At 41.7% G+C, this 24,276-nt stretch overlaps 3 protein-coding genes across 4 annotated transcripts in view; 2 read left to right on the top strand and 1 right to left on the bottom strand.

Moving 5' to 3' along the window:
- llgl1 (LLGL scribble cell polarity complex component 1) overlaps positions 1-11,941 on the top strand; it is a 28,951-nt gene extending 17,010 nt beyond the window's left edge. Inside the window, exons 8-24 of one of the 2 annotated variants that reach the window (XM_084036336.1) lie at positions 158-212; positions 568-722; positions 815-1,035; positions 2,287-2,354; positions 2,873-3,047; positions 4,347-4,451; positions 5,274-5,566; positions 5,673-5,823; positions 5,908-6,046; positions 6,130-6,437; positions 6,596-6,787; positions 6,914-6,986; positions 7,310-7,421; positions 7,830-7,894; positions 8,550-8,685; positions 8,779-8,861; positions 9,998-11,941. In XM_084036336.1, coding sequence (XP_083892462.1) covers positions 158-212; positions 568-722; positions 815-1,035; positions 2,287-2,354; positions 2,873-3,047; positions 4,347-4,451; positions 5,274-5,566; positions 5,673-5,823; positions 5,908-6,046; positions 6,130-6,437; positions 6,596-6,787; positions 6,914-6,986; positions 7,310-7,421; positions 7,830-7,894; positions 8,550-8,685; positions 8,779-8,857 — 2,327 coding nt within the window. In that variant the 3' untranslated portion in view covers positions 8,858-8,861; positions 9,998-11,941. Of the gene's footprint in view, positions 1-157; positions 213-567; positions 723-814; positions 1,036-2,286; positions 2,355-2,872; positions 3,048-4,346; positions 4,452-5,273; positions 5,567-5,672; positions 5,824-5,907; positions 6,047-6,129; positions 6,438-6,595; positions 6,788-6,913; positions 6,987-7,309; positions 7,422-7,829; positions 7,895-8,549; positions 8,686-8,778; positions 8,862-9,989 lie in introns of both variants that reach the window. The other variant, XM_084036335.1, reaches the window with a different exon arrangement.
- Positions 11,942-15,079: 3,138 nt separating this feature from the next.
- psmc3ip (PSMC3 interacting protein) lies at positions 15,080-17,716 on the top strand. Its single transcript, XM_084036347.1, has 8 exons — positions 15,080-15,164; positions 16,020-16,120; positions 16,247-16,336; positions 16,440-16,551; positions 16,645-16,790; positions 16,870-16,923; positions 17,381-17,440; positions 17,579-17,716. Exons 1-8 carry the CDS (start codon positions 15,146-15,148, stop codon positions 17,633-17,635), a joined length of 639 nt encoding a protein of 212 aa, XP_083892473.1. The 5' UTR covers positions 15,080-15,145; the 3' UTR covers positions 17,636-17,716.
- Positions 17,689-23,496, bottom strand: mlx (MAX dimerization protein MLX). Its single transcript, XM_084036343.1, has 8 exons — positions 23,452-23,496; positions 22,337-22,373; positions 22,126-22,215; positions 21,246-21,355; positions 21,040-21,142; positions 20,393-20,492; positions 19,645-19,846; positions 17,689-19,556 (listed from the first exon to the last, which is right to left on the bottom strand). Exons 1-8 carry the CDS (start codon positions 23,485-23,487, stop codon positions 19,500-19,502), a joined length of 735 nt encoding a protein of 244 aa, XP_083892469.1. The 5' UTR covers positions 23,488-23,496; the 3' UTR covers positions 17,689-19,499.
- Positions 23,497-24,276: the final 780 nt, after the last annotated feature.

Here is a 24,276-nt window from a genome sequence, read left to right as displayed (position 1 = left end):
ATTGCATTGATGTGAGTTTTCTCTAGCAAATTGACATTTTTCTTCCAAGAGCTGTACAAAATAGAAACATTTTTAGCCTTTCAAAAACAACATTTTCCCTGCAGTCGACTAGCTGGTGTTTTTTTTTTACTTTATTGTTCATGATTGCTTCTCGCAGGTCCATTTCCCTGTAAGGCCATCAACAAGATCCTGTGGAGAACAACACAGGCAGGGTGAGGGTTTGATTCCTGCAGTCACATTGGACATTTATGATCACAATGACAGTAAATATTTACTCCTGTATTTTTTTTTGTTTTATTATATTTAAGTCCTTTTTATTATCTTTTTCATTTACCTCATAAATCCAAAAGTTGTCTCCTACCCCAAGAACACTATTTCCCAGAGTTTATTACAAGCAATATACTTATGAAACATTGTTTTACTGCCAATATTTTTATTAAATAAAAAAAAAAAACTAGTCTACGAATGGGGGAAACAATATATAATGATGATTAACTAATTTTGAAAGGTGTCAGTGATGCTCTAGACGACATGATGTATAATATTTTTGTCTTTGCTTCGCTCCAGTTCTCCAGTGTTGTTATACAGCGGAGGGATGCCCAGAGCCAGCTATGGAGACCGCCACTGTCTGACCATTCAACAGGACAAAGACCACGTCACCCTGGACTTCACGTCCCGCGTCATCGACTTCTTCACTGTCCACAGCATAGAGCAGGAGAAAGGTCAGCCGCTGGCCGACGTGAACGAAGCGTACCGGCAGATTTATTTAGAAGCATCAGCTCATCTTATTCCATCGCGGCTCTCCTTCTTACAGAGTTTGATGAGCCGTCTGCGTTGGTGGTGCTGCTGGAAGAGGAGCTGGTTGTGATCGACCTCCAGACCCCCGGCTGGCCGTCGCTGCCCACCCCCTACCTGGCTCCTCTCCACTCCTCGGCCATCACCTGCTCCTTCCACATCGCCAGCGTCCCTCCCAAACTCTGGGAGAGGCTGGTCAACGCCGGCAAAGCACAGCAGGGCCGGCAGCACGCACACGGGGTGAGGAGCTTCTTATTATGTGGCTGTGGGTACTCTTTGAATGTGTGTTTGAATACACTAGATTTAATTATTTTAGCTTCTAATCAAAGATGACAAAACTCATTTTTAGACCGTCTCTTATCTTTTTATCTTTATCACAGAGAGCGCCTTTACTTTTCTAGCCACTTTGATTGCCAAATATTGAAAATAAAGCAGATTTTTATAGATATGTGTTCAGTGAACGTCCATATTATGTGTATTAATTCAGTTGCTGTGTCATTTATACATGTTTTTCCGTGTTGGCATCATCAAGAAAAGTCTTTCTGGACCTCAAGTTTTGTTTTCCATGTATTATAATCAATTCCTGCTCCATCAAATGTAGCTGGCAGCACCATCTTCTAGGTTCTGTGTTACTGGTTGACTGCTGAGGCTGTTGGCAGCATGAACAACGGTATTATAGCGTAAATTGGTTTATTCATGGCAGTGGGGAATATTAAATTACAGGAAATCCAAGATGCGTGTAAGCGGCTTAACCTGAGAGCACCTTAACCGTAGTATGGCCAATAGCCAGACCGCTCATGCCTTTAAATGTAGCCATCGGTGCTAATCAGTGTTCATACTTTGTACGTACGAACCAGCGTTTCAGTTACGTGGTTTGATTTGGATTTCTACCAAATGGCTGTAAGGTGTCGTGTCGAAGCTCAGCTGCTGCCTCTGTACATGAGTGGAGTTAAATAATAGAGGTTTAAAGTGAAATGGACGGTGCCACTAGTACATCTGAGCTGGCAGCGAAGCAGCTACGAGTGTAGCTGACAACCAGCCTGCTGCTTGTGTATTAACTTCAGGAGCAGGTGTAAGCAGTTAAAGGATTTGCAAAGGCTTTGTAAGTTTAGATCAGCTGTTTTATCAGTGGCAGATTAGGGCTATCACACACACACACGCACACACACACACACACACACACACACACACACACACACACACACAGCTGGTACGGTCGTAAATCATCACTGGCTGTCTCACTGCGCGAGGCCAAACCAGAGAGACTGGCACTCTAACAGAGCGAACCCAACAAAAGCTGAGTTGTGTGTTTACTCCCCCGTCTCTTTCATATGTGAATGCCTCCGTGTCACAACCAGTACATTCTGAGACGGAGTTATAAGATGGAAAGCATTAGGGAATATGTTTTTGTTCAATGCGTGACATTGTTCACATAACTTTTCAATTACGATGGCTCTGACTTTTTCTTTTTTTGTTTCTTTTTTTTTGCAGAGTTGGCCTATTTGTGGAGGGAAAAACCTGGCTCCTCCACCCAAACAACAAGAGCTGCTATTAACAGGGTACACACACACACACACACACACACACACACACACAGTTAACATGCTACGTCTGCAGGTGGATCCAGTTGACATAAATCTGCTGCTTTCTAGTACGTGTAAGTGACTGAAAGCTGCATTGAGATGCTATTTTTCTCCGGTGTCCCTTTTTTAAGTAGTTTCTAAGAGATTTTCCACTAAAAGCAGCCGCACAGGTCAAAGGTCAGAGTGCTTTGTGCCCTGGATGCATGCTACATGCAACAGTACTACTTTGTAAGTGCCGCTGCAGTAAAAGTAAAAAAAGAAAAATGGATTTGGGAACGCTGTGATTGTAAACATTAAAGCTGCTGAACATGTTAGCATCGTCACTGTGAACGTGTTGCATGCTGACCTTAGCATTTAGCTAAAAACACAGTGTAAACAACACAAAATGACCTGACACCACATCTATGAGCAGTGCAAATGAATCAGATTTGATCAGCTATCTGGATCTGAGCTGAACCACTCATCTTGAAAAGTGAACTTGTGTGTGTTTCTAGGCACGAGGACGGCACCGTGCGTTTCTGGGACGCGTCGGGTGTTGCTCTGACTCCGCTGTACAAACTCGGCACGGCCAACGTCTTCCACACCGACTGCGACCCTTGCGATGAACCCCAGGACCCCGGCGACGACCCCGACATGCAGCAGGAGGAGGAATGGCCTCCCTTCAGGAAGGTGAGAACTGAGCGAGCATGAGAAGAAGAAGTGAAGTAAGAATAAAGACTTCCCCCCAGAGATCAGGCCTGTCTTATTTTACAGGCTGGGGGAATAAAAACAACACGCTCGGTCTCGAAACACTACATCTGTGGCCTAATTTTCTCATCTGATTGTTTTCATGTGTTTGGTTCTCAGACAGGACCCACCCCATTGTTCCTGTTATTAAAGCTCGACTCTGAGGGAACCACAGTCTGATTCTGTTTTAATGGCCTGTTTTCTGCAAAGAATTGCATTAAAACGAACCGATTCAGCGAAAAAATCCACACGGGGCAAAAACTGACCGAGTAGTACAGCTTCAGGAAACGGATTCATGAATATTTAAATCAGTTTAAATATATTCTGGGGCAGTTAAATGTGTTTGGGGACAGATGACCACATATCAGTGAGCTTATACTGTGATCTCATCTGTAGACGGTCGTGAAGGGGAGGCAGCTGTCATAATTGAGTGTTGTCATCATGTGTTGACAAATCAATCGTGTAGAGACTTTGACTTTGAGTGATACATTTACAGTGACATGTAGTTTTAATTATATTTTCTTCCTATTCATTCTTTCTCCCCCCCTCCTTCCCTCATGTATCCTGTGGTAACGGAGCTGCGTGTTCAGGAATGTGGCCCTCATATGGGATGAAGAGCCTTTCCCTTTTTTCTTTTTTTTACTCCTGTGTAATGAAAACCAGATCCATCAGCCCACTCTGTCTGTCTGTGTGTGTGTGTGTGTGTGTGTGTGTGTGTGTTAGAGTGTGTGTGTGTGTGTGTGTGTGTGTGTGTGTGTGTGTGTGTGTGTGTGTGTGTGTGTGTGTGTGTGTGTGTGTTAGAGTGTGTGTGTGTGTGTGTGTGTGTGTGTGTCCGACTACTCCTACTCCTTGTTTTGCAAAGGCCGGCTCCATGTGAGAGGGGATTCTATTGGCATTCCTACTGTGTGCAGTAGACGGATTAATGCTCATGTTTTGCTGAGTATGTATGAGGGGGAAGGGGGGGGGTTGAGCGTAGAGAGGCTGCCGTCCACATTTGGGCATTGGTATTCCTGAACTGTTTGTCGTCGATTCAGAATAAAAATGTAGAGTGAGGCTGAATTTGGAGCTGGAAGGTTGTGAGTTCAAAGGAAAACTGAGAAATAACAAGCTCTGACTGAAGCCCTACCTGTGTTCTTTGCATTCATGATGCTAATTCAGGCCTGTGTGTGTGTGTGTGTGTGTGTGTGTTTGTGTGTGTGTGTGTGTGTGTGTGTGTGTGTGTGTGTGTGTGTGTGTGTGTAGGTGGGCTGCTTCGACCCGTACAGCGACGACCCCAGACTCGGCATCCAGAAGATCAGTCTGTGCAAATACAGCAACAAGCTGGTGGTGTCTGGAACTGCCGGACAGGTAAAGTGTTTAAATCTCGGGTCATTCGTAGAAGACGTGAAACAGTGAGGCTTTCTATTCTTTTAAGCCACATATACTCTGATAATAAACAGTCTTTATATATGCTGCTCTAAACCCCAAAATGTTTTAGTCGTTTAAATCTAATTTAAGATAACCAGCCCAGTGGGATAACAGTCGATTTGTATGGAATACTCTCATTAAGCTGTGAGTGGTGTGATAAATTATGGAGGTTAATACAATAAACACTTTGCCAGATGATAATGAACACCAAACACTGTATGGTTACTGTATTATTTGCTTGCCAGCGGTTAATTTGCTAATGACCCGAATAATGAGGCAGTTTGACTTGAAAGACTCGCGTTGTATTTTCGTCGGGATGAGATGAAGCTCGCTAATTAACTCGGCTGGCAGAGAGTTGCTCTCACGCTCGTTCATCTTCAGGAGACCTTGAATATGTATGATATGAATATTCATACCAAATATAATAATATATCTTTTTTTTCTTTCTTTGAAAGTGAATTTTCAGGCTCTGCTGCACTTAAAAAGTAAATTAAATGAATGTCCAGCTCTAACAAAGGTTTATTATTATTTATTTATTCTTTTAACAAGCGTTTATTTACATTTTCAGCACACTTTTAGGAGTTCTTTGATGAACTAATCATTTAAAAAACAAGTGTATTTTTGTAGGTTCACACACAGAAAACACAGCCATCCCTGTTCTATAATTATGACTCTAACTTCCTCTTTTCTTCTATTAAAGATGACATAAATCCTGAGCTGAAAACAGGAAATGAGCCATTAATACTTGTTCTGCCTCTCCAGGTGATAGTTCTGGGTCTGAGCGACGAGCGTTCGGACCACTCGGTGGACGTGTCGGTGGTCGATCTGCTGCAGGACAGGGAGGGCTTCACCTGGAAGGGCCACGACAGGCTGGAGCCCCGCCTGAAACCCGCCCCCTTCCCTCCGGGCTTCCAGCCGCTGGTGCTGGTGCAGTGCATGCCGCCGGCCTCCGTTACGGCGGTGGCTCTGCACGCCGAGTGGAACCTGATCTCCTTCGGGACGAGTCACGGGTTCGGCCTGTTTGACTACCACAGACGAAATGCTGTGCTGGCCAGGTTAGAGACGCACAAATACTAACACACACACAGCTCCGGTTGTTATATTTGTGGAAGAGAAGCTGAAAAATTCACCATATGGCGATCCACCTTCCTGCTCTCCTAGGTGCACCCTGCACCCCAATGACTCCCTGGCCATGGAGGGCCCCCTGTCCAGAGTCAAGTCCTTGAAAAAGTCCTTGCGACAGAGCTTCAGACGCATCCGCAAGAGCAGGGTGTCGGGGAAGAAACGCCCCATCACCACACCCACCAGCAAGGTAAATGACTTGTCTCCTCTTATTGGTAGAAATACACGTCTTACAGACTGATAAGACCTGTGTTTTTGTGACTGTCACGTTCAGGTCCAGGAGGCCAACGCCGCTCTAGCGGAGCAGGAGGATGTGGCTCCGATTCAGCGGAGGATTGAACCCCGGTCGGCGGACGACTCGCTGTCTGGAGTGGTCCGGTGTCTCTGCTTCGCTGACACCTTTCTACGTGACGGTGGGTTTATTCTACTCGTTGAGATTCTGCTTTAATCCTTTAAACACGGAGTTGTACTAACTGTTGTTCCGTGTGTCCTCCAGGTACACACCATGGCCCCACGCTATGGGCGGGCACCAACTCGGGCAGTGTGTACGCGTACGCCCTGGAGGTGCCCGGCGTCGGCCGTGTGTGTGAGCGGGGCGGAGCGGGCGAGAGCAGTGTGTGTGTGGAGGCGGTGTTGGGTAAGGAGATCCAGCTGATGCACAGGGCCCCCGTGGTGTCGATCTCCGTGCTGGACGGCCGGGGGAAACCGCTGCCGGACCCGTACGAGGCCTCCCAGGACCTCGCCATCGCACCAGATATGACCAACGCTCACTCGGTCCTCATCGCCTCAGAGGAGCAGCTAAAGGTAAAAACCACATGTTGTTTTAGATTTATAGATTTGGAGAAATACATGACCACATAACTTCAAAGTATATAATAAAGGTTTCGTCTGGGATTAAGAAACTGTGAAAGGCTGTTGATATCGGAGTTTAAAATCCTGTCTCCTCCCCTCTCTCTCTCTAGGTGTTCTCTCTCCCCAAGGTGAGCGCTAAGACCAAGTTCAAGCTGACGGCCCATGAAGGCTGTCGGGTGAGGAAGGTGGCCCTGGTGGTGTTCGGCTCCACGGCTCAGGAAGACTACTGCGAACACACACTGGTCTGTCTGACCAATCTGGGCGACATGCACCTCTTTAACATACCTGCCCTCCGACCCCAGGTAGGGAGTAGGTCAACAGACCTAGTCTGATCTGGGTGATAAGTTTGTCTGTGTATTTTATGTGGGCATTTTGATTTGCTGAGTTGTCATGTTGCGGTGGTAATTAGTGCCTACTTGTGTCTTCAGGTGCGCTACGACTGCATCCGTAAGGAAGACATCAGCGGCATCGCTTCCTGCGTCTTCACAAAGAACGGGCAAGGTGAGGAAAACGTGTTTTTGATGTTAATGAAAACGTAGCGAGAGGTTAAAGACTCACTTCACACATATTAGACCCAAAAAATATTTTTCCACATCCAATCATGCAGATTGTTATGGTTTTATTTGCCAAGAATCTGAGATATCTGCTCTTCAGACTCCCGCCTCCATCCCTACACAGTGTGACTGGTTTTCAAACAAACTGCACACCTCACTTTGGGCAGTTTCTGTATTTTTCTGCATTTTTTTTCGAACTATTTTACAATATTTCTCAACGTCAAAAGTTCAAGTTGTAACTGATTGTTGTCTGGTTGTTTTCCTCCACAGGGTTTTACCTGATCTCGCCCTCAGAGTACGAGAGGTTCTCCCTGTCGGCCAAGGTCCTCACTGAACCGCTCTGCTCTGTTCAGCTGGACCGACCGCTGGAGCCCCCTTCCAGGTAACACAACACACACACACACACACACACACACACACACACACACACACACACACACACACACACAGTAGGACACACATCTACTGTGTCATATCAATATACTGTATAGCATTATGTCATATCTTTTTTGATAGCTTGATAATGAGACAAGAATGTCTGTCGTCTAATGGTGCAAATTAAATACCTACCATGTTCCAGGGACCCTCTGTTAAGAACTCTCGGTGGTCCCCGGACCACACGTTGGAAACCACTAAAACCTCCTGTTCGCGGTGCCGTCTCCCGACTTACCGCCGGCTCTAGGCACTCGGCTGCATGTGAAACCAAAGAAATGATTATTTTACTGTTATTGCTTTATTATTGCTCCATCTACTGCCAAAGTAAATGGTGTGTGCTCATGTGTCTTCTCAGCGATGGCACGACGACGCAGCCGCAGGCCAACGGAACCCACAAGAACCAGACGGGTCAGGCTGAGGGTACGCCGACACACACGCACACACACTGCTCTCTCTCCTCCCCCTCACTTTTCTCTCCCCCTGATTATTCTCCCTCTTCATCGCCCTCTCTTCTCTCTCCGAGCCTCTTAAAACTGCGAGCAAGCCTTGCAGGGGTTCTCCCCCCCCCCCCGTCTCCATGGTAACCATTCAGTATGTCCCAGTTGCCTCTCCTGCCCAGCACCTCCCTCCCTGGCAGGAAATGATGGTTGTTATGGAGACCAGAGTAGGGTTTATTTATGTCTCAATTTTCAATTTTGAGTCCACTTCAAGTCCTGTTTTGTTTTTGAGTTTTTTTATTTATTATTATTATTTAGCGCTGAATCATAACAGAAGTTATCTCATATCGAGCGGGTCTAGACCGAACCTTTTAATTTACAGAGACGCAACATTCCCCCATGAGCATGCAGGTTGTTATGGAGACCGGAGTAGGGTTTATTTATGTCTTCGTGGGCCTTTCACCTGCCATCCGGACTTTAATTACTCTCCATGTAGGCAACAGAGGATGTTTAATTTTGAAATATTGTGAGAATTATGCTCCATCGTAACCCTAATTGTCTGGCACTAGCTCCAGCAACACACGTCACTATCAAGTCACCCAGATGTAGAAACATGCCTCACCCCTTCTCCCTCACAGGGCAAACAGAAGAGCCTCCCAGCTCCCTGTCCTCCCCCATCCTGGACACCCCGCTGGACTCCCCCCTCAGCTGTGCTGACCTCACCCTCGACTCCACCGGAGAAATCACCGTGGAGGACGTCAGGGATTTTCTAACGTAGGCACACACACACACACTTACGCGCTGCTACCACGCTTACAAGTGTGTCGTTAGCATTGTTAACCTGCGGTTTGTGCGTCTGCCGTGCAGCACTGTGGACGAGGCGGAGAATAACCTAAAGAACATTAAAGAGGAGGAGGGACGCTCGACTGGCATCCTCATTAACTGAACAGGTGAGAAACATACGTACCTGTTTCAGTCGCACCTTATGAGCAGATGCAGTGAGCTCACACTAGCTTAGAGACAACACACACACACACACACACACACACCTGTTTCTAATGGAGCTGGTCCAGAGTGTGCAGACTTCAAAGAGTTGTTCTGTCTGAGCGCTGCATTCCAATAACAAGCTCTCCACTTGGTGTCTTTTTTTAAAAGCCAGCGGAGCAGAAATCTTTTCCACGCAGGCCGGTTGAACAGACGTTTAATAGTGTCTCATACTGTAGCTGAGGGAGTTTTTCTTGGTACTGTACTTGGAGACTCCGCGGTTCATTTATATGGACTCTTTATTCACGTTAGCAGTTTGAAATTCCTCAGTCATGTATCATTGTTTTCCATTCATCCACCTCAGTTTGGTAGTCTTCACCTTTACTGTGAGGCTCCATGCAGATCACAGCTTTTATATACGATATTACCAGCACATATAAGTTATTTTTTATAAGACATATTAGAGAAAGAGAGGTGTTTGTGTTGTTAAATGATGAAAAGGCAAAGATGTAAGAAAGGAGCTTTTCTTGAGTTTGCTAACTCATCCACTAATCTCTGCTCTGACGGGAGTTATAATTCAGGAGGTGATGCTCTCCTCCTGTTTGTCTTCTGGGCTCTCCTTCATTTGTAAACACTCTGCTGCCCTCTGGTGGTGCCGTCTGATCATGCAGATATAAATACATTTTACTATTCTGTACTGCATTTCCTTCTTTCTTTTTTATGTGAAATTATCTTTCATATTATTTCATAAATTAAGCATAATTAGAAGTACATACCTTGTTAAAATTGAATTGAAAATGTATTTCACAAATGCCAGAGCCTAAAGTGACGACAATCTTCAGATTGATTTTTGGACAAAAATCAATCTGAAGATTGTCGTCCAATCTTTAAATCCAAAACGAAACATTAAATTTACAGTCATATAAAAGCAAAACTGCAGTGAATCTTCACAATCAAGGTGCTTAAGCTGGTTTTATTATTGACTTAATTAATCTCAAAAGATTCAATTAAATGAAGGTTGTCATTTTTAAGGAAGAGACTTGATGTTCAAGTGGTGATGTTTATGTGATCATGCTGTTTTCTGTTTGTTGAAGTATTACAGGGAGGAGCTCAAGTGGTCTGGATGGACCGGATTGAAGTGCTGGACCACGAACATCTCCCCCATCATCCCACTGTGGGACACACTCTCCTGCTGCTGGCACAAACTGGGAGGAAAGCCTCCACACGGACAAAGAATGCAGCATTTAAAGACTCTTGATATTTGCTCCTCCCACCGGAGGAACTTCGTCTTCTTGTCTCACCACTTTGGAAACATGACGTTGCCTCCCACGCGGAGCCAGAGACCGCCGACCTGGATGGACCTGGAGGGGATTATTCTGATTTCTAGCACTAAAAACTGAACTGTTCGTCGTCCATCTTGACGCTCTGTGCGATCGTCCCTCCTTGGCTCTACTTCCCACGGCGCCCCGATGGTTAATGTGGCATTCTCCAGGCGCGATGACTCAGCAGGAAGAAAGGGCCGTTACATCCTGCATAGGAGACTTACCAGTGACGTTTCTGTGTTTTTATTTTTCTATCACACTTTTTTTGTTGCGTACTGGGATTGGTCCGAGGTTTCCCCCCACAGTTGGATCTGTAATTGGCGCTCAGGCCTTTGTCGCTTGTTGATTCCTCGTGCACACTGGTGTCGGATTGCTTTTGCACGCTGCTTAACACCACCACAGCCCTGTCAGTGAACTGTGTTTAGAAAAGGAGAATATCCTGCGAAGAGTGAAAGTGCGTTGTTGAGTTTGAGACGAGGAAATGAAGTATTTTGAATATGAGTATTGAAGACTGTAAAGTTTATATTCTTCCCCTCTTCCAGGTGCCATTTAGTGCAGTTGAATTGCTTCCTGTAGCGTCCTGTGTGGGGCGAGGTGGTGCATAAATCCAACAGTTACACACAAGCACATCGCCACCGAGGTTTTGAAGCAAAGAATACTTGGAGAATGAAGGTGTTTTGTAATACAGAGATTGCTGTTCTATTACATATGTTTTGTATGGATTTTGGAGAAAGTAAAAGATATTTTAACGATAAATAGAAAGAGGGGGATGTGAGATGAAAGAAATTGCACCAATCTCAAAGGGAACCAGCTGGTAGAGAGGGAGGTGAAGGCGCTAATGTGTAATAATGACTAGAGGAGATCCCGGTGAAATAATATTTTTGAAATGACGTTCTTGCTAAATGCATGGCCAGAGTTGCAAACACATTCTTTATCTTTCAGTTAAAAAAATTGATATATTTTTTGTTTAGTTTGGTAAAATCGGGAAGAAAAGAAAAGCGCTCTCAGTAATTAAAAAAATAAAAAAGGTAAAGAATGTAGTAAACACAGAATTGTTAAATTCTCCCTCCTCTGTTACATCATGTCATGTGGAAATCTTTTTGATGGGACTCAGGGAAGTGTGGCAAGGGAAGCGAAGTCGGTCTGAACGCGACGTAACGTACTGTGTACTGTGACGCACCCGGGAAGTTTCTTTTGTGGGTGTCTGTGAATCGTTGCATTCTGGGTAATATTGGCAAGATGCAGAGCTTCGATCACCGGTATTTTTAACCCTTTTTAAAAGTTTTACTGTGTAAAAAGAAAAATATATACAGTATCTATGCCTAGGTTTACAGAAGACCGGTTTATAACGGCAAGCCGATGATAGCATAAAGGTTAGAACTTTCTAGAACCTGTCTTAAACGCTCAGTATTCAAGCTTTTTGATCGCATCGCTAAAACTAAATAAAAAGATAAAAAGGGACCTCACTACTAACTAATGTAACAGATAGGAATCATGTTAATGCTTTTTTTTACATTTGTGTTAGCTTGTTTTTGGTGCTCTGGTTGACACACAAATCATTAACCCCTTGATGCTACCGCTGGCACAATTTACCTTTTTAATTCCACAACTAAGATGAACTTGTTTCTACTTTGTCATTCAGTTCTGTGTGTAGGATTTTAATCGGGTTGTTTAGCGATTTTTGGCTGATGAAGAATTGTGAATGTTAATAAACTTACTTACTCTCTGTGTAGGAATTGCTTGTGGTTTGAATTTAACATGGAGTGTTGCACATATTCAGCATGTTGGGGGAAAAAAAGTAAAAAAAAAAAAAAGTCAGTATAGCATGTTGAAAAAAGAAAACATCAGTAAAGCATATTGAAAAATTCATGAAAAAGTCAGTATAGAATGTCAAATAAGTAAAAAATAAAGTCAGTATAGCATGTCAAAAAAGTCGGTATAGCACGTCGAAAAATTAAAAAAAAGTCAGTATAGCATGTTGGAAAAAGTTTGAAAAAAAGTCAGTATAGCATGTCGAAAAAAGTTTGAAAAAGTCAGTATAGCATGTTGAAAAGTTTGAAAAAAAGTCAGTATAGCATGTTGAAAAGTTTGAAAAAAAGTCAGTATAGCATGTCGAAAAAAGTTTGAAAAAGTCAGTATAGCATGTTGAAAAGTTTGAAAAAAAGTCAGTATGGCATGTTAAAAAGTTTGAAAAAGTCAGATTAGCATGTCGAAAAAAGTTTAGAAAAGTCAGTATAGCATGTTGAAAAGTTTGAAAAAAAAGTCAGTATGTCACATCCCCCTCTCTCTCCCATGTTTCCTCTCTATCCACCGCTAAATACAAAGGTGTCTATGCAAGAAAATAATCTTTAAAAAAAAAAAGCCTTGATCATATTGTTAAAAAAAGGTCATGCTATAGAATGTCGAAAATTCACGAAAAAGTCAGTCAGGATATATTCATAAAAAAATATTTAAAATTGTTAAAAAGGCATAAAAATCGCTCATCTCGCTTGACGCGCCTAGTCTCAGTGTAGTGAGTCCAAAACAGCCATAAAAAGCCATGGTCAACTTTTTCAGGGAAAAAAAAAGTCATACTATAGCATGTCGGAAAAAAAGTGAAAAATCAACAAAATTCATAAAATGTTGTAAAAATGATGTAAAAGTCCTAACATATGCTTCTATATCGCGTGTCAATCAAAATCTGAGTGTAGTGAGTGCAATACAGTCATAAAAAGGCTTATTCATGGCAGGCAGGTGGTTGAGTGGTTAGAGTGCATGCCATTTACCCATGTCTGCATATATGCAGCAGCCTCAGGTTCGAATCCCGGCTGGAGATCCTTTGATACATGTCACATCCCCCTCTCTCTCCCATGTTTCCTCTCTATCGACCGCTAAATACAAAGGTGTCTATGCAAGAAAATAATCTTTAAAAAAAAAAAGCCTTGATCATATTGTTAAAAAAAGGTCATGCTATAGCATGTCGAAAATTCACGAAAAAGTCAGTCAGAATATATTCATAAAAAAATATTTAAAATTGTTAAAAAGGCATAAAAATCGCTCATATCGCTTGACGCGCCTAGTCTCAGTGTAGTGAGTCCAAAACAGCCATAAAAAGCCATGGTCAACTTTTTCAGGGAAAAAAAAAGTCATACTATAGCATGTCGGAAAAAAAGTGAAAAATCGACAAAATTCATAAAATGTTGTAAAAATGATGTAAAAGTCCTAACATATGCTTCTATATCGCGTGTCAATCAAAATCTGAGTGTAGTGAGTGCAAAATAGTTATAAAAAGGCTTAGTCATATTCCCCCCCCCCAAAAAAAAAGTCATACTATAGCACGTCGAAAATTCACGAAAAAGTCAGTCAGGATATATTCATAAAAAAATATTTAAAATTGTTAAAAAGGCATAAAAATCGCTCATCTCGCTTGACGCGCCAAGTCTCAGTGTAGTGAGTCCAAAACAGCCATAAAAAGCCATGGTCAACTTTTTCAGGGAAAAAAAAAGTCATACTATAGCATGTCGGGAAAAAAGTGAAAAATCGACAAAATTCATAAAATGTTGTAAAAATGATGCAAAAGTCCTAACATATGCTTCTATATCGCGTGTCAATCAAAATCTGAGTGTAGTGAGTCCAAAACAGTCATAAAAGGCTTATTCATGGCAGGCAGGTGGTTGAGTGGTTAGAGTGCATGCCATTTACCCATGTCTGCATATATGCAGCAGCCTCAGGTTCGAATCCCGGCTGGAGATCCTTTGATACATGTCACATCCCCCTCTCTCTCCCATGTTTCCTCTCTATCCACCGCTAAATACAAAGGTGTCTATGCAAGAAAATAATCTTTAAAAAAAAAAGCCTTGATCATATTGTTAAAAAAAGGTCATGTCGAAAATTCACGAAAAAGTCAGTATGGCATGTCGAAAATTCACAAAAAAAGTCAGTATGGCATGTCGAAAAAAGTTTAGAAAAATCAGTATAGCATGTTGAAAAGTTTGAAAAAAAGTCAGTATGGCATGTCGAAAAAAGTTTAGAAAAATCAGTATAGCATGTCGAAATAAGTTTGAAAAAAAGTCAGTACAGCATGTTTAAAAGTTTGAAAAAAAGTCAGTAAAGCATGTCGAAAAAAAGTTGAAAAAGTCAGTATAGCATGTTGAAATAAGTTTGAAAAAAAGTCAGTATAGCATGTTGAAAAGTTTGAAAAAAAGTCAGTATAGCATGTTTAAAAGTTTGAAAAAAAGTCAGTATAGCATGTTGAAAAGTTTGAAAAAAAGTCAGTAAAGCATGTCGAAAAAAAGTTGAAAAAGTCAGTTTAGCATGTTGAAAAGTTTGAAAAAAGTCAGTATGGCATGTTGAAAAAAAGTTTGAAAAAGTCAGTATAGCATGTTGAAAAGTTTGAAAAAAGTCAGTATGGCATGTCGAAAAAAGTTTAGTAAAATCAGTATAGCATGTCGAAATAAGTTTGAAAAAAAGTCAGTATAGCATGTTTAAAAGTTTGAAAAAAAGTCAGTAAAGCATGTCGAAAAAAAGTTGAAAAAGTCAGTATAGCATGTTAAAAAAAGTTTTAAAAAGTGAGTATAGCATGTCGAAAAAAGTCATAGGAATACAAAAAAAAAGTCCTAGTATAGCATGTCGAAAATATGAAAAGGTCATAAAAAAGTAAAAAAAAAAAAAATCACCTCATTCTATGACTTAAAACTTTTCACAGAATAGTATGTAAAAAAAACAACCATTAACATGTCATTGTATAGCGTCATTGTACATACAGTACGTCATAAAAAGTAAAATATGTTTTGTTTTAGATAAACGTAGATTGTCTGCACCAGTCTCAGAGCAGAGCTTTTTGTCACTGGTGTGATGCATCTTAAAGCATAAACGATCTTCGTTTTGTGACGCACATTTCGCGCGAAACTCGTTTTGGAAAGCTGGTTTTGGACGCGGAGACGGTAGAAATGAGTAAAAAGGATAACGGTAAGCGGTAGCTTCATGTCCGGTTGTTTTAACGACAGAAGGCCTAATGTTGTGTCGCATCGACGCTCGTTTTATTTGCCAGATGGTGACATTTCAGCTAAGAAGCTATCAGCTAACGTTAGCCACATAGCTTACAGCATAATAAGCTAGCTCCCAAACTCCCAACACGCCCACTTTTACCACGTGATGCACTTGATTTAAAGCACCGTGTGTGGGAGGCTTTATTATTAAGTTACATAGAATATATATCCATTATTCAACAGTGCCTTAAGCTCACCGAGACCCAGTTTCAACATAAACACAATGACGATATAACGTAACAACATAAAGTATGCTGCCTTCACGTGCTAGTCGGAAAATCCTACTTTCGCCTGAATATCAGACCAACGGGAGGCGATTTCAAGCAGTTTTCAAAGACTTTACAGGAAATCATAGAAACAGTTACGTCCTGTTAGATGCGATCTGTAGGCAATCTGTATTTGGTGTATGTTAATTGCTCGTTTTGATACGGGCTATATGAATAACCTATTATAATTATCAGCCACACGATATGTTTGTTAACAAATTCAACCTTTATTGCACAACATGCGATTTATAGAAAACATTAGGGTTACACAGGACGTTCTTATAAAAGTGGTATTTGTTGTCATAATTTAGAGCCAACGAGGCAACAGCCAGGCGTTATTTATTCCCTTAATTCCGACAGCACGTGAAGGCAGCATCAGTGTTAAGTAGGGTGCAATCAGAGTGTACAGATCTGACGTTTATTTCTAGCTTCTAGCCACGTTGTCTTAAATGTAAGAACCATTCAGGAATGTTGGTGTGAACACATGATCACATGATGCTCGTCCACAGGCACGACACTCATCCTCGCTTATCTGAACGAGAAGAACCGGCCCTACAGTGCTCAGGATGTGTTTTGTAATTTACAAAAGCAGCATGGATTGGGGAAAACGGTGAGATGAGATGCTTACCTGTAACATGCTATGGTGTGTGTGTGTGTGTGTGTGTGTGTGTGTGTGTGTGTGTGTGTGTGTGTGTGTATGTAAAGTATTAATGATGGTCCATGTGTCACTCACCAGGCAGTGGTCAAAGCCATGGAGCTGCTGGCTCTAGAGGGCAAGATCAAGGAGAAAACATATGGCAAACAGAAGATTTATTTTGCCGATCAGGTTAGTCCATTAGTTTCATCTGAAATATTGTAGACTCTGAAAGTGACCTGTGCAAAAATCTGCCGTTTATAATAACCCCCCCGCTGTCTACCTTTTCCTACAGGCTCAGTTCAAAGACGTGAACGATGCAGACCTGAAGGCGATGGACTGTCAGATCTCACAGCTCAGCACAGAAGTGCAGTCCCTCCACCAGAGCTGCAGACAGCTAGATGCAGGTGGACTGGCATCCATGGACACCCCATGCTTTATGGTATTTGGTTGTACTGCGTTATGAAAGTGAACATTCTGTGTGACTTCTCCACCTACAGAGCTGAAGGAGCTCAGCAGCTCGCTGACGACGGAGGAGATGACGTCGGAGATCCAGGAGCTGAAAGCAGAGTGTTCAGGCTACGGAGCGCGCTTGGAGAAGATAAAGTCGGCCACAAACCACGTCACACCGGAAGAGAAGGAGAAGGTCGGGAATACTTCTTAAAAAACCTTGTGAAGATACTACTCGTATGGTACTACGATACTCATACTATTTTGATTTACAGGTGTACAAAGACCAGGGTGTTTACGTGAAAGAGTGGAAGAAGAGGAAGAGACTGGTACTGTCTACAGAGCTGACAGATGGGACATTAATTAGCAATTTATCTCAAATTTTTATCACATTTTGTGAGAAGAGAAAAAAAAGCCAAACATATTCTGGTTCCAGCTTCTCAAATTTGACGATTTACAGTTTTTATTTGTCATATATATGACAGTAATTAAATATCTTTGGACTGTTTATCAGACTAAACAAGCAAAATGACAACAATTTGGCCTCTGAAAAATTGTATATGTATATTTTTCAAAGTTTTTAAAGAACATTTGAGATAAAATGCCTGCAGATTAATTGATAATTAAATAGTTAAATATATACATGGAATAAAATACATTTTAAATTGTTGCTGCCACATTTAAAATATTTAAGTTAGTAAATATTAAATAATGATGCATATTTTAGGATCTCCTATCGGCTCAAGCAGGCGTTTTGTGAACCCGTCTGTGCTTCGTCTCTTTCAGGCCTCTGAGATGATCGATGCGATCCTGGAGGGCTACCCTAAGAGCAAGAAGCAGTTCCTGGTGAGTCAAACAAGCTCATAAAATCCACTTTCTAAAACTTAACTTCACGCCGCCAGCCATGTGCGTTTTGCTTGTGTGCCAGTGGTGTCTTGGTGTTGTTGTACAATGAATAATATACGCCGGTTTCTCCGCTCACAGGATGAAGTTGGCGTGGAGACCGATGAGGATTGTAAGGTGGTTGTTCCAAACACTTGAGAGAAAGACAACAAGAACTGCTAAACTAATATAGATGACAGATCACAGCCATCTGAACCACAACACATCCTTTATTTACAGCCGTTCTCTTGAACAAATAGCGCATCTTTCATAAAAATCGATTGGAGAGAACAAAAAACAAACATGTTGCACTATAATTGACACGTATATACAAACACACAGCTGTCAGGAGACACTAAGGCTACGTCACATCATTAGACAACTGACACTCATCACCTCACAGCATCGGTTTATTTATTTTTTCACTTTTTCAAAGCCATAAAAACATTCCTGAGCCTGAAATGTCAAGTCATTGTATCACTGAGAGCTTTGTTCATTAATGTCTGTTTGAATACCACCTAAAAGGAACCACCATGTTTTAAGCACAGGCTGGTTATTCATCACATATTATGGAGGGTTGTATGTATTTTTCTCCCTCTCTCCTTTTGTCAATAATCCTTTGTACTGCTTCTTCATTCTTGTATTGTTTCCAAGTTATTAAATGTTCTTGACAGAAACTTTTGATGCTGAAGTGCTGACAGAATTTCTCCAACAAAACAATCCTAATTCTCTTAAAAGACAGTTTGACAGTTCATTGTAAATCAAACGGGGCAATAATTCCCTATATATTTACACAGGCAATCTTTATATGGCTTTTATAAAACAAAAAGACAATACTTGAAGCAACAAGACGAGGTCAAAAATGTCCCTGTGATCAAAGCCATGAAATGGTGTACGACTGATTATTTTTAATTCAGATAAAAACATGAAAAATAGCTTTATATGCTATTTTTAAATCTAATTTTCTACCATTTATATTTACTTTTTTGATTCATTGTAGCAGCTTTAAATCTCTCACCAGGATCCTGCGAGCGGTGGAGGATCACACCTGAACGGTCAACATTTTCTACTCCGTTGGTGGTTCTTACCGACTGTTTGGAGTGACCATAAAGCAACCAAAGTACATTATATTTGGCATGTTGGCATGAAAACCACCGGAAATAATCTGAAAGCTTATTCAAAATCAAACACTTATTTAACATCCATCTCCCAAACAAACACGACATGTATAACAACAGCAACTTGAATAACTGGCTGCATTAAAACGGAATCGTTTCACAAAGTCGAGTTTAAAAAGCCACACGTGTTTTTGAATCGTCTTCCATGCTTGGTACAGCGGTTCAACAACCGAACGGGCAGAGAGACGGCGATCCCTCCGAGCAAGAAGAGGAGAAACCGCCCGTCTGCTTTGCATCATAACGTGTGCAGATTTAAATAATGCAGCCTTTAAAAAGCTGGACTATTAAACATCTGCGTTGCTTAAAAGAGCCATTAAAACGTGAAGGTGAATGAAGGATCAGCATTATTGAAATCACAGAACAGCTGAACATACTACGGACTCGGCTTACAGGAGGCTCATAAGGCTGCAAATATATTTTGGTATTTCTATATATTAGGCTGATGGATTGCAGAGGCATTACAATCAATAAATAACTATCCGAGTCTGTTTTGATTTATTTAACTCCGGCTACTTCGGAGTTGCTCGTCTAACCGATTTCCATTTAAAACATTCATTTGCAAACAGGCGTCTGTCTCCGAGCTGTCGTGTTGCATTCCTTCAGCAGCACGATGGTAGGAGATCTGAACGCTGAAACACGCGTGTAAACTTACAGTCAGAAGAAGTGATCCGTCTTAAACATGCTCCGTCCAGCGTGGGAGGCTCCGGGGAATCCATTTGCAGCCAGGGAGTCACAGCTGAGCTTGAGAGGGTGTAAATACTGCGGTGTGGCCTGAGGATGATTGAAGTTTTTTTTTCGAGCCCAGAGTCAATTTCCAGGAGTTTAGTCCAGAAAGTTTCACTCAATCAATAAAGCTGACCGTTGAGCTGACGGAGCACTCCGACGACAAACTCCCTCAGCGTCTAGGAGAGAGCAGAACATCAGCACTGACCCAGTTTCCTACTGCGTCTGATCCGCTGCCAGGCCAAAGAGTCAGAAACATTCACTCACCTGAGGCTTGCAGTGCTCCTCGATCCAGCTGAAGACGCAGGCGGAGAGTTCCTGAAAGCTGCTCACGGAAACGGACGTGCTGAAGGACTGAAACAGGGAGTCCATGATGTTCTGAAAGATGTTGAACTTGACCTGGTCGGACACCTGATCCTCGCCCTGCTGGGGGTTGTTCTGGTGGGCTGTCACGATGTGCTCGTAGTTCCTGTTCAGAAGACAAACGCTGGTCACTGGCATCACAAAATACCAGGGGCGGGTACAAATATCGATACGGGAATATATCGCGATACTTTACCACCCAATACAATATTGATTTTTCAACTCCAAAGATCCTTTTTCCTTTTATTTTCAATATTTATTCCAGTGAATTTCATGGGAATTAATGAAATAGAGATGCTGTTTTGAATGAAATAGTTTTAACTCAATTTTATCATTATTTATATCACAATATCGTGATACGTATCGTATCGTGATACATATCGTGAGGTTCTTGCCAATACTCACCCCTACAAAATACACTATTTTATTGGCAACAAGTACCACAATAAATATCCAAATGCAGCATTTTAAGCATTTATTTGCGGATATTGTGTTTTTTTTTTTATTATTATTATTATTTTTAACTTTGCATAAAATGGTGCATTTTAAAATCTATGTTTTCATTCGTCTGGATGCAGAGATGGTGAGGAGGTCTTAGTTGGGACTCCAGAATAAAACAACGTGGCTGACAGTTTGTTAACCACTAACTCACGTTTTCATGATCTTCAGCGCCATCACTTCTTTCCTCAGCAGAGAAACTTCCTCCTCTTGCTTCTTCTTTTCTTTATGAAGAAAATGGATGTAGTCGATCGCTGCCAACAAACACAACAACGCTGTCAGGGATTTCTTCACTCCCTGAGAATTAAGTTTCCATTTACCCAGAGGTGTTTTCCCTCCACCACCACCACTGACCCAAACATGCAGTCACTTCCTCTTTTTGCCCTCCAATACAGAAATTGGATTATATTTCAACATGTTTATATGCTCTACTGTCTTTTTGCTTGCATCTGTAATTGAAGGTTATAAGGGTTTTCTTCTAAATTAACACTGATGATGATAAAGAGATGTGTCCGTCCGTCTGTACATTTAATGAATGAATGATCCTAATTTACGTTAAGCTCTCGTCAGCCAGGAAGTGTATATGATGGAATAGTGGCATTAGAATGTGTTTTATTTATGAATGGAGCCGTTATGATTTAAGATGTTTTTTAAGATTATTTTTCAGAATATTTTGATGATTATCAGGATAATTTGTCTACATGTAATAAACAACATTTCCAAATACAAACATCATTCACAAGGTTGACCTTTAAGTGTTCACCCCATGACATCACGTCTCCCAGTGACATCACGTCTTACTTTTCTGCAGCACGGTCGCCTTGCTGATCTTCTGGACTCCCACTGCAAACTCAGACTGCTGCTGGCAGGTTGGTACTATGGACTGGAGGTCATCGTAGCCTTTCTGAACCACGAAACATGAAAACAACAAATTAAAACACTGCTTCTCGAAGGTGTGTGTGTGTGTGTGTGTGTGTGTGTGTGGACAGACAGCGTTGTGATCTTACCTTGATAGCATCCCTACGTTTCTGCTCAGCCTGCGTGTGCGCTTGCCTCCGCCGATCTTTATACGAGTTTTTGTACGACGTCTCGTGTCTGTAGTCGCTGTCTTCATCGTCTATTCAGGAACAAAGTTACACAATTATTGATACTTATTTAATATATTTAATACAAATCTACACTTATTTGTTGTGTGAATTCTTCCCCGTGGGATGGAAAATGGCTCTGAACAGACATTTTTAAAAGGTAATGTAAAGTATTTATTAATTCCAGTTTCGTTTAAATTTACTACTCTGCTGTTAAATAGATTTATTGTTTTTTTTATATATTGAGAACCAAACATTTTTTTTCTGAGACTGGAAGATGATTTTATAGATTTATTGACGTATTTACATTTCCTGTCATCAAAGAAATGTATTTTCATCTCAGCAGGATTTAAATAATCTGATTCAAGCCTCAATCAAATTCTATATATAATTATAATTATTAAACTGCGACAACAACTCATAAAACCCTCCTGACACATTCTTAACAAAGCTTTGACGATGGAACACCTTCATGCACTGCATTTTATGAAACATGTAATTACAGACCAGAAACTCATCTAACTGGTTTTTGAAGCCTTCAATTAGAATCACTGCTTTGTTTTACTTTTTTAAGAAGCAGGAAAAATTAAAGTTAAGGCTCTGTATCTTTTACTTTTGAATGAAAGGTGACACACATATAATACTTATTATTCTTAGAAATGTAGAATACAAGTATACGCATTATAGGGACGTATTTGGAATTGAAGTGCAGTCAGAAAAGCAAACATTTACATCAAAACCTAAAAGGAAAAGCAATAATATATGTTGCTTTTCTCTGTATTAATGTCAGAAATGAGAATACCTGTATTTGGTACTGAAGAGGCGCTTGTGGAGCCGATGCTGTTGGCCCTGGACACGACTGAACCATGTCTGCCAGCTTCAGGGAAGAGACCTGCGGGACAAGACAGGCAAAGCCGTCAGAGACGAGAAGTTCATCACATGAGACCAGAAAGACGAGATCACATCACGTAGCCTGAATATCAAATGATGTGACCAACTGACTGGATACTCACACGGGTCAAAGCCACCGTCGCTGACGCCGCCGTCCGTCTGCCGAGCCATCGCCAGACAACACGAGATGCAGAAGAGGAGAAAACAGAGGTGAGATGCTGCAACACAAAGGGCAAAAATCATGCTGCCCCAAATACAAGGACAATAGCCCGGCAGGTGAAACCCCCCCCATCGAGCATTGCCCTGATTCATCCAATTCAAGTCTGCAGGAGGGTGAAAAGGCTGCACTGCAATCAGCACTTCAGTGTCTGATCTAGGCCACCACAACATAATAGTGTTACAATAGTCATGTATTATTTTAACAATGATTCCTGAGGGGAGAAACCCTGGAAATGTGTTTTAATAAAATCCATTTATTCTGCTTAATGTGTGGTCATGGTAAAAAATGTGGATTTTTGACCATGACTCCTCTGACCAGATCTACTTATAACAGAATCTTATTAAAAGTGAAGAATAAAACATCTTCACCATCGTTGGCCTTTAATAAATGTTTAATATGGTCCAATCAAACATATTTACTATTAATATATAACTACCATTACTATATTTTCCCTGACATGAGGAGGAAATATCTTTTAGCTCCTTTTCCATATGAACAGCTAGCAGTTAGATAGATAAACTGTAAAGCTTCAATGGATACTTTTGACAAGAGAAAAGTTCACCAAGTTATTCCCTAAAGACCTGATAACAAACAGTGTATAATGTATAATGTGGTGGGGTTGCAAACAGCTATGAATCTACGAGCTTTACTGGACTTTTCAACACATCAGCACGTCACGTCCACGTCAGTGTTTAACAGAAATAAATCATTAAAAAACAAAAACAAAAAAAAACACACACAGAATGTGATTTCAGGTGGTCACAAACGTCTTCCCGACCAGGACGGTTTGTTTATTTAACGAGCTAACCGCTGTAGCATAAGTGACGATGGCTGACGTCACGGGGCTAGCGTTAGCTCTCGAGCTAACAAAGCCCAGCTCCTCTGTAACGTCAGCGAAACTTCCAACTTCCACGCGTAACAACGTTCGCCACGTCCCGCCGCCGCCACACGGCGCACGTAGGCCCACATTCACCAGAAACACAGCGAAGTTGGGCTTTACCGACGTCAGTTACTTACTTTCCAGGGGTCTGGCGACGTTGCTGGGTCCGTCATTTTGGAATGTAAAATAACTAATAGCGATGGTGCGTTCGCGTGCATCTCGTAAAGTCGGATACCCCGCTATAAAATTTGCGGGGGGAAAATGTGCGCGAAAAACAATCTTTTTTCAAAATGTACAAATTAAAAATGTATGAAATGTGGCAGACCAAGCTGTCATAGTCAGAAAACAGCGTTGATAATTCGTGTGACCTTGAAATAATGTTTTCATAATCACTTCTCCTGAGCGACGTAATTCACGTGCATGAATTATCAAAAATATACATGCTTCGTCATGAAACAACTAATTATAACAGTATTTATCTATAGAAATATTTGTTCCCAGCTCCGAGTTCGTTTCGCGGCATTTACTGCAAAACAACTTCTGATTACGCATTTCCGAGGAGACCGCGAATGCAGCAGTCACACACGTGCAGTAGCGTGCTTCAAGCACAGAGTGGCGCTGTTGGAAAGCCTCTCTCACCTGTCACTCAGGATCTGTCCCTACCTGACTTCCCCATCAACCTGGCCTCACCTGCAGGAAAATGACCAAAACAACCATAACTCGATATTCACGTTGAGCCGACGTCAAGAGGATGAAATGGAGAACGTGGAGTTTGTGGTATTAAGCGAGAGAAAGTTTCCTTTGGTTCATTTTTCATGTGCACCTGCTCTTTAACTCTGGACCAGTCAGTGCATTCTGCTTTTATTTCATACCCACACAGCCGTATGTCACTCACTCATCGTTCACCTTCGCTTGCACGCTACACCAAACAGACGAACATGTCTCCCATCCTGTCCTCCACC

The sequence above is a fragment of the Eutrigla gurnardus genome (assembly GCF_963514095.1).
Source record: "Eutrigla gurnardus genome assembly, chromosome: 20".
Taxonomy (NCBI): domain Eukaryota; kingdom Metazoa; phylum Chordata; class Actinopteri; order Perciformes; family Triglidae; genus Eutrigla; species Eutrigla gurnardus.
The sequence above is the reverse complement of the archived record's forward strand: the minus strand, read 5'-3'. Positions and strand labels throughout refer to the sequence as shown.

Excerpts from the sequence above, each read along its gene's own strand:
- psmc3ip (XM_084036347.1), top strand. Across the intron at positions 16,552-16,644 it reads CTGCAGACAGCTAGATGCAG|AGCTGAAGGAGCTCAGCAGC; the intron begins GTGGACTGGCAT and ends CTCCACCTACAG. Across the intron at positions 16,924-17,380 it reads GGAAGAAGAGGAAGAGACTG|GCCTCTGAGATGATCGATGC; the intron begins GTACTGTCTACA and ends CGTCTCTTTCAG.
- mlx (XM_084036343.1), bottom strand. The coding sequence starts at position 23,487 with ATGACGGACCCAGCAACGTCGCCAGACCCCTGGAAA. Across the intron at positions 22,374-23,451 it reads CGTCGCCAGACCCCTGGAAA|ACGGACGGCGGCGTCAGCGA; the intron begins GTAAGTAACTGA and ends ATGGCTCGGCAG. Across the intron at positions 21,356-22,125 it reads CTCTTCAGTACCAAATACAG|ACGATGAAGACAGCGACTAC; the intron begins GTATTCTCATTT and ends GTTCCTGAATAG.